This window comes from Capsicum annuum, chromosome 2 (genome assembly GCF_002878395.1).
Source record: "Capsicum annuum cultivar UCD-10X-F1 chromosome 2, UCD10Xv1.1, whole genome shotgun sequence".
Classification (NCBI taxonomy): domain Eukaryota; kingdom Viridiplantae; phylum Streptophyta; class Magnoliopsida; order Solanales; family Solanaceae; genus Capsicum; species Capsicum annuum.
Genome location: NC_061112.1, coordinates 51,212,183 through 51,221,908, shown reverse-complemented (window position 1 = coordinate 51,221,908; position 9,726 = coordinate 51,212,183). Strand labels below are relative to the sequence as shown.

The 9,726-nt window shown below is 33.5% G+C and overlaps 1 protein-coding gene across 1 annotated transcript; it reads right to left on the bottom strand.

Annotated features, from left to right (window-relative positions):
- Positions 1–6,345: 6,345 nt before the first annotated feature.
- LOC107860942 (bZIP transcription factor 27) lies at positions 6,346–8,689 on the bottom strand. Its single transcript, XM_016706377.2, has 3 exons — positions 7,739–8,689; positions 7,098–7,175; positions 6,346–6,900 (listed from the first exon to the last, which is right to left on the bottom strand). Exons 1-3 carry the CDS (start codon positions 8,348–8,350, stop codon positions 6,826–6,828), a joined length of 765 nt encoding a protein of 254 aa, XP_016561863.2. The 5' UTR covers positions 8,351–8,689; the 3' UTR covers positions 6,346–6,825.
- Between the last annotated feature and the right edge of the window lie 1,037 nt (positions 8,690–9,726).

The window sequence follows — 9,726 nt, the reverse complement described above, 5'->3', positions numbered from 1 at the left end:
GAGCAACTTCACCATCCTTTTCTCGATAATGGTAAACTAAGCATTTCCTATCTAGATTGGTAATTGGAATCTTCATAGATATTGTAAAAGAATTGAGGCAATGATGCAATTCTCGGTAAATTCACCAACAATAAGACATTGATCTAAGTAAGCGTTCAAGTTCGTATTTGATGAGGCTATGAGAAGAGTTGATCAGGATGTAAGACATTGATCTAAGTAAGCGTTCAAGTTCGTATTTGCAAGATTTGATCATAAAAATTTTAAACTTTATGTTGGTAAGATTACTGTGAGAAGAGCAAAATCTAAAGTATTGAAAGATATAATGGGTGATTATATTATAAAATTTGGAAAAATCCTTAACTATAAGGATGAACTGTTGGGACAAATCTAAGGAACAGTTGTGTTGTTAAACTTGGTAAGGATGATGCAGCATGTAAATTAAAATTCAGAGTTTTTACATCTATTTTGATGCTTTGAAGAAGGCATAGGTACATTGTAGGAAATGCATAGGTTTAGATGGTTGTTTTCTTAAAGGTATTTGTAAGGACCAACTATTAATCTCTGTGGCCAAGGATGGAAATAATCAAATGCTTCCACTTACTTAAGTAGTAGTTTAAAATAAAAACACAAACGCATGAACTTGGGTTGTTAGGTGCATAAGGAATGACCTAGGAATTGGAGAAGGTGGAGATCTCATCTTGATTATAGATATGCAAAAGGTATTAATACTATTTTATCTTTAATTTATTTTTAGTTTAACCTTGTATATGTCATTATATCCTAGTTTCACCTTGTTTTATGGTATGTATGTGTACTGTAGGCCCTGTTTGCAGCACTTGAGGAGGTATTACCTCAATCTGAACATAAAAAATTTGAAAGACACATCTTAGCTAATTGAGCTAAGGACTAGAGAGATCTTCAAAGAAGAAAATAATTTTGAAAGATAGCCAAAAGTACATTTGAGTCTCAATTAAGGAAAAACATAAGGAAGGTGAAGTTGTTGGTCCTGAAAAAAATGATGGATGAGTTAACGTACTCCAACATTAATTACTAGTGCAAACTTTACTTAAACACTGAAGTCAAGTGTGATGTTATGGATAACAACATGTCTGCGTATTTTAATGTATGGATCCAGGAAGATAGGCACAATACCATCATTACCATGCTTGAAGAAATCAGAGTAAAGATGATGACAAGAACAGACACTCTAAGAGAGTTCCCAAATACTTGGATATTTAATCATTGTCCAATGTGTTTTAATATGTTTTAAGGTTTTACAGAAGAACATCAATAGGTCTATGAATTATACCATTGAGTTTAATAGAGTGGCTAGGTTTTAAGGGAAAGAAGGGCTTTGCAACACTAAGTGGATATTGTCAAAAGGACTTAATAGTTGTAAGGTGTCATAGTTAAAGGGCATACCATGTGCACATATTGTGACTGCGTTGTTATTCAAGAAGTACCTTTTGTATGACTATATTGACATTTGATACAATAGGAAACATACTTTAGGACTTATTATTATGTTCTTGAACCACTAAAAACATGATAATATGTCCAATTTATTCAAACATTACCGTTGCACCACCTGAAATCACAAGCATGCCTGGCAGGACATTTAAGGGTAGGAGGAAGAAAGCCGGAGAAACAAAGAAATCACAAAAATAATCTAGAATTAGAATAACAATAACATGTAGTATGTATCATGTTAGAGGCCACAACAAGAGATGGTGTCCTCAAAGTGCACCATTAGTAAAACCAAGTGTACCATTAGTAACAACATCTACTGGTTAAGACTAGGGAAGAGGCAGACTAGAGGTAATATTTACACTTGAATTTAGTATTTTATAACTTCTTCAATTTTTTAATAACATTCATTCTATATGTAGAAAACTCCATCAAAAACACTTAATGCAACTTCTCAAGAAAAAAAATACTTGTTCAGACAGGGAAAAAATAGACCAAAGATAATATTACATTTGAATTTAGTACTAATTAGCTCAATAGTTTTTTATAATATTCTTTTTTAAGTATAGAAAACTCCATAAGAAGTCATTATTGCACCTTCTCAAGAAAAAAAGAAAGAGGGAGACCAAGAAAACAACATCAATAGCACCTAGTGCACCTACTCTACTTACAACATCTTCTATACCTACTATTTTTTCAGCATCCTCTTCTGTAATTCTCGATTATTATGCATCATCTTCAATAGTTGGTACTACTGAAAAAGGAATGGATAGTGATAGGGGAAACACAACTCCATTCAAAAGGAAAAGTGCAATGAAAATGGGTGTGTTTCAAGCTAAAAGGGACTTCAAAGTCCTGAATGTAAGTCTCTTATTTTGTTATATCTTGTGTAAATTATGTGTCTTTGGTATATCTTGATTCTTGAATTTTTTTTATCTTTTATAGCAGTATGGCATGCGTAGCAGTAAGATCTACTATATTGGTCAAGTAAAGGTGACAAGATTAGCTGATGTAACTAGTAACACTGGTTATACACCAAGTACTAACAGTAAGTTGAAATGAAATGGCAAAGCAACAATCTCAGCAAGAAAATTACAAGATCTTAAAGAGAAGGAAGGAAAGAAGATAGTGAGAAGTAGTTCAAAGAATTCAAGTTAGAATAACACTTCTTCACAGTCAAAGATGCCATGAAAATTGTAGTGATGTTTATGTATTTTAAGCACTGTTTTAAGTTAGTTTAGTTAACATGAAAATAATTTTTATTTTGTATTTAAAAATGGTGATGGTTAACTGGTTAGGGGCTTGCTATTTTTGATTTTGTTTGTTATTGAATGTTGCTTAGGTTAGGCATTATGAATACAACTTTTGTTGATGAGTGTTGCCATATATTATGTATTATGAATATTGCCTTTTGTTTGTTGGTGAAAATAATTTATTGATGAATGTTGCCTTATGTTAGGCATTGAAGTTTGAATGAATGATGATGTTGTGTTCAAATGGAGAAAACTATATATTGTTGTATTTAAATGATGGTGTTGTGGTGTTGTAAAGTTGTGTTATCACAACAGTTGTCTTTACAAAATAATGTTGATGTTGGCTATGTAGTTCTGTTGACACGGCATTATAATTATAAGATATAAGTGAAAATAATTTAAACAAGACAATTGAATTACATAAGACACAACTAAACAATTTACTCTAGCACCATAATACACTATAAGCCGATATATATAGGTAGATAGAGATACAAAATTTACAGCATAAACAGTCAGTCTAACTACTTTCAATAAATTTATTGTTGATGAACATAACAACAACACAAATCAAAATTCATAAAAATGTTTTCCTCTTGAACCTACACAATTTTCATCTTCCATTGAGCCTGCTCTCTAAAGTCAAGTTGTCAATTTGGACTTTCTTAAGCCACAATTTTTATTTTAAATCTTTGATTTTGTTCACTAATTTTGAAAAGATAAAATTTGATCTTGGATCCACTTTTTCTTTGTCCTTTCATAGAGATAAATTACAATTTTGATCCTAAAAGAATTAAAAAATCAATACATTAGCATCAATTAAATCTCAAGTGGAGTAAAATACAATAAATATAAATATATACATCATAGTAGAGGCAAGACCAAACTTTTCTTCTCGAATTTAATTTCCACCATGAAGTTTGCAAATTCAGCAAAATACCATGTTTACATCTCACTGCAACATTGAGCATTGAGTCTGATTCATCCATACAAAGCTTATTCAATTCTGAATTTATCATTTGATGAATTTCGAAAAAATCAATTACTAAATTACGAACCTTAAATTAAAACTTGGGCCAGATTACAAATCAGAACTTCAAAAATTAAACTAGAAATTGGGATTAACAACTAAACCTTATGTTCTTTTGAAAGAAAATGCAAAAAATAAAGGAGATGAAGGCTTATGGTGGAGAAGATGGTATCTATATGGAGAAGATAAAGATGACCGTTGAAGATTTTAATTAGAGAAAATTTTTAATTTGTTAGAATTAATGACGTGTATTATACACCTGCCATTTAAATTTGTGATTTTGGAGTCTTGGATGCCTCCACTAAAAAACAAGAGGAGGTGTTCTCACCTCCCATGACAAGCCGATGGGGGGGGGGGGGGGGGGGGAGGAGAGGGGAAGGGATACTAAATATAGAAAAAAAAAATATTCAGGAGGATAATAGGATTCCCATAAAGATTAAGTGTGTAGTTGAAATTTTGGGTAAAGGTTGGGGGATAATAGATCATTATTTTCGCTAGTTATTTTAAAAATATTGTTATGTGACTCAATTACGGGATAAGGTTTGTTTTACTGTGTACTTCTCCCTAAAAAGTTAGCTCATAAAAATATGAATTGACCAAGTCATATATAAAGAGTCTACAGATCTCATCTATCACTCATATGGTATTCTTTTAACACCGATGCTACACAAACTAAACAAAAGGTCAAACTCATTGACAAGCACCTTATCTAGGCACAGACTTTCACTTAAGCACCTAAAGTAGACGATGTTCATTTTAAGCACCTAAATCAGCTATTAACTATGTCATTTTGACACTTTTTTATACAATCAGCTGATATTATAAAGTGTGTGTAATATACACATTGCTGACATGGCATACGACTAATTAAAAGAAGACACGTGAATTTCTTGTGTAAAATAATAATTTTAAATAAATTATAATTAAAAAAATATTTTTAAATAATTAACTTAAATTTTAAATAAAAATTAATAAATAAATGACCCCGTCCCCCTTCCAACATCATCTTCTCCAAGTTCCCACCCTTTAGTGTTGTAGCAATTGCCCCCCACCCCCCACCCCTCCCCACACACAAAAAAAAAATCATTTTCTCCAATATTTCACCCCCAAATTATTGTTGTTGCAATGCTCCTCTCCCCTTCTCCTTGATTATCTTCTCCAATACCTTACTTCGAAAATTGTCTTCTTTAAAATTTCTTCAGATTTCTTCAATGATAATGATCATTTTCCTCGCAGCTTTTACATTGAAACTCAAAATGGGACTATACCTCTATAATCACAACTCTATCAGCATAAGTGAATACAATAGCAAAATCATCACGACGATGTCATTTTTCTCTTTTGCTTTGTTCAAAATACGGCAAATCTGAGCCCTTAATAACCCATTACTGCAACAACATACCCATAAGTGGGGTCTGTGAAAAGTGTCTGGAACATTACCCTTCAATAACCAATTTGGGTCGGGAAACCCATTATGAATTTGCATTGAAATTTTTAACCCTGAAGAATGAGACGTTGGTGAAATTGAGGTTTTTGGTAAAGGGTGGTTGCCCATCTCCACCTTGCCAGTGATTTCTCCATTGATGACAAAAAAAAAGGTCTTTTAATGCTGCAAGATGACAACAAATTATGAAAATTTCAAGTATTGTGCATTTAATGTAACTGTGATTTGGAAGGAGAATACTTGGTTGTATCTACCTATATGTATGAGGCTGAAATATCTACCAAAAATGAGAATGAATAAAATGATACAATTGATGACTGATTTAGATGCCTAAAATGAACACCGTTCATTTTAGGTGTCAAAGTGAAAAATCGTACAAAATATAAGTGTCTGTTGATAAATTCCGCCTAACCAAAAACTTAAACTAAAGCAAATGGAGTATATTCTCTCTATCTATATATAACCTCTCTCTATATATACTCTCTTTGTTTAAAAGAGAATGACCTACTTTGACTTGATACAAAGTTTAAGAAAACAAAGAAGACTTTTGAATATTGTGGCCTTAAATTAAAGTTACGTCAAATGTACCAAAATGTCCTTTAATCTTGTGGTTCTAAATATGTCATGTGAAAAGTTGAAATTAAAGTATTGTCAAAAAAAGAGAGGGGTCATTCTTTTTAAAACAAACTAAAAAGGAAAGTAGGTCATTCTTTTCGAAAAGAAGGAAGTATATATATATATATATATATATATATATATATATATATATATATGAAAACTTTAATAATGCAAGTCGGGTACTCTTTGGGCCCCATCGTCACATGCGTTTAACATCTTCTATATTAAAATTTTTCTTTACGGATCTATATGCTTCGATTGGAACTGGAAGTTCCAGAACAGGTGGCTGGTATACCACAATAATAAAACTTTCTTTTATTTTTTTATTCGGGGTCTGGACTATATATATATATATATATAACAGCTACTTAAGATTATAATTTCTCCATGAACTATCCTAACTAGTACAGTGCACGCACCAAATGTCTTTAGTAATGGAACCAAAAAATGCAAAAAGCCAAAACAAAACATCAGGCATCCCCATCAATGGGCAACATTAATTATTAATAATAACGGCAGAAGGAAAAAAAAAAAGTAGAAATGGGCCACAATTTAGTGGCTGTGATGTCACAGCATAAAAGTGAAAGTGTGATGGCTAACAACAGATGATCTCTACGCTTCCAAGATTGTTACTGATCATTGAACAATGCTAGCTACGACAGTTGTAATTTTTCTACCAGACTGCACAAAGTCTCTAGTCTCAACCAGACAATTAACTTCACATTACAACTACGTACAAGAACCAGCATATAGACTTTAGGATGATGGATAAAGACAAATGACTACTACAGAGTCTAAAAGAAACTATTACAAGCAAAATCATAGACTCACATAGAGAGAGAGTCTGGCTTCCCATATTATCAAATAATAAATCACCCTCTATTCTCCTTTTTTTTTTTTTTTAGAAGAAACAAACATCACAGGGCCACCATCAAACAAGGGTCAATTACAAAAAGGGCATAAGCTGTCAATGGCTTAATAGACTTTCCAATTAATTCCTGGTTGGAAATTCCTCAAAATGGGGCTGTTGACGTTCGATACAGGGAGTTTTTTCTTGGAAGTTGAGCACCAGCTGAAGCTAAGCATAACTGACCACAAGAAGAAAAAATCAACGAACAAATGAATGAAAAAAAGATCAGGTTTTTTTAGTCTTGTTTCTAATTCAAGAACTAGTTATGTAATAAAATCAACTTCCAAAAACATAAGGCTTAGCTCAATAAGGAAACCAGAAAAAAACAGGATATCTTGTTATTATAGCATTAAGGCAGAAATTAGAAATAGAAACCTGTTGCTGCTGCCTTTTGAGCCTGGCATTTTCTTCCATCAGATTGGCTACTTCCTGCTCCAATTCATTCGTGTAAGCCTGCAATTTATATGGAAAAACATCACACTAAAATCAGCAAAACTGACCAAAACAAGATAAGGAGCAAAAAGTAAACAACCACTAAATTCATTTGCTTTCGTTATTCTAATAAAGGGTATTGACCTTATGAAAGTTCCTAAGGTCAAACAAATTCGAGTCACCTATTTAAACCTTCAATATCATTCCATTCAACTCATCTTACGACTATTTAGTTTGAAAAAGGAACTCATTTTTACCTTTTTTTGGCCAAGTAAAAGAATGTGAGAAGAGAAAACAACAAGTTCAGAGAGAGGTGACAAAACTCAAATCCAGAATCAGACCTCTGCTCATCTAATACTTATTCTGGTAGAGCATACTGTATCATGTCAAGTAAAAAAAATAAATTGTTAGAGGGATGGTGGAGGCTAGATTTGGAGTAACGGTATAACCTATATATCACTGGTTCAATTCAGGGTAGACGGCCTATATGACACACACTTTGGGGGTGCAGCCCTTAACCGGTAGCACCTTAGAAACATGACACATTCAATTTTAAAAGGCATGCAGAGAGAAGCAAAACTTTCCTGCTTTCTAGCCCTGGATCGAGCAGCAGACTCACGGTTCTTGATCATCCTCTTGTTTTTCTGATCACCAGAATGGTTATCTGATTCAGGATGCCTCTTTTTTCCATTAGCATTCCGTCCTGCTGCTGGTGAAGCCAATGCCTCAAAAGTGGAACTATTGGAAATGTTTTTTGGCAGACAGATTGAGGTTTTCCTCAATGGATTTAAGCTGCTAAAGAAATGAAGTTCAGGGCCAGAATTCAATGTCAACATGGTAACAGGTGGAGGGGGGGGAACAGGGGAACCATAGGCTGTTGTTGCTGTTGGAGGGTCACTAGCTAATGGTCTTGCCAATAAATCTTGCAAAATCATGCCACCAAAATTGATTGTGCTAGCAGTAGTACTTTGTGGATCCATGTGAGCTCTAGAACAAGTGTGGTCATTGAGAGAAGAAAGATTTATGTCTTTCCAAACTTCTTCCATGGTTTTACTATTTATTAGTACAGGATTAATTGGGTAATTATTGCTAGAAGATGTGGATGATGATGGTGATGATGATTTTGAAGAATAAGTTGCAAGGTTCTTGTCTAGACCTTTGAGTTGTTGGTGTTCTTCACTACTTGACGACCGCATAGGGGAAGTGGAACTATTTACCGTACTAAAGGGGGAAAAGAAGAGTGAAAGTTATTGAGAGAAACAAAATTTGAATTATTGAGAGAAACAAAATTTGAACTGTTTGTTTCTTTTTTAATTTACTCAAAAAACTTGTTTTTTCTAGTACTAGTACTACTCTAATAAATAGACATACGAAAGCTTCTACAAGATTTAGATTTTCTTGGGAAACAAACTCAAGATGGTATACAGTAACAATGTTTTAATTTGTGAATTGTCATGTCTGAATGGTACGGTAAGCCACGCGCCCCAAATCTGTAAGTCTTTAGGGAGTGGACGCCCCATTTTCAAGTGACCTTAGATTTACCATGTCCGGTCAAGAGATACTGCCTTTTTTCTGTTTGGGTGTATGGTAGCACAAGTTTCCTATTTTAGCACGATGCTACTAACGAGAGCAATTTGTCTAATTATAGTCGAGAGTGACAAAATTGGTCAATCATGTTTGGCATAGTTCAAAAACATTCTTTAAATTGAGTGAATAGTTTATAAGATATCATTATTTTATGAATTTCATAATCAGATTTTTGGGTGTTCCTAAGAGATAAATAATTTTGAGATAAAATAATTCCCATGTTTGGTTGGAGATTTTAGTTAATATCGGAATTACTTATTCCACCATTTACATGGTGGGATAATTAATCCCGAATAATTCTGGGATAACTAACTCCAGAATTAATTATCTCGGGTTAACTATTTTCTAACCAAACGACCCTAATTCCTTTAAATTAAGAAACCTCCTATTGAATATGTGGCAAAGTGTTCGAAATAACTTGATGAGAGGCTCGTGAAAGATGAAAAAAGACTAAAAAATGAGTTCATCGATGTCACGACTCGAACCGAGGCCCTGACCGCAATGGACATCCCGAATCATGAAGGTCCGAGAGACCCCTTAGCTTGCAATCATAAGCATAACTCATCAATTGTAATAATGCGGAAGTAAAATGGAAACATGGTGGTTTTATTGTTTCAACTAGACAATACGGGACACAAACCCATAAGAAAATCCATTGCCATCTAAAACCAGTCTATGTAGTCTCTACTAACGAAAAACAATAAACTATCTGAAAATTGGGACAAGGCCCCTAGTCGCACCATGAACTAAAATCAATTGAAATTAACACATGAATAAAGGCCTTCTGAAAAAAGGGAGGCTCACCAACTCCAGACTTCTGACACGATCAACTGATTAGCGGGGCCACGGGACTATGCCTTAGAACCTGAAATATAGGGGGTCAATACGCAATGTACTGGTATGTGCAACAATCTAAAATAGCATACTTTTATACAACATAGGTGAGAGCGTTTCTTAAAACAGTAAACATAAGATAAGTGAAAAC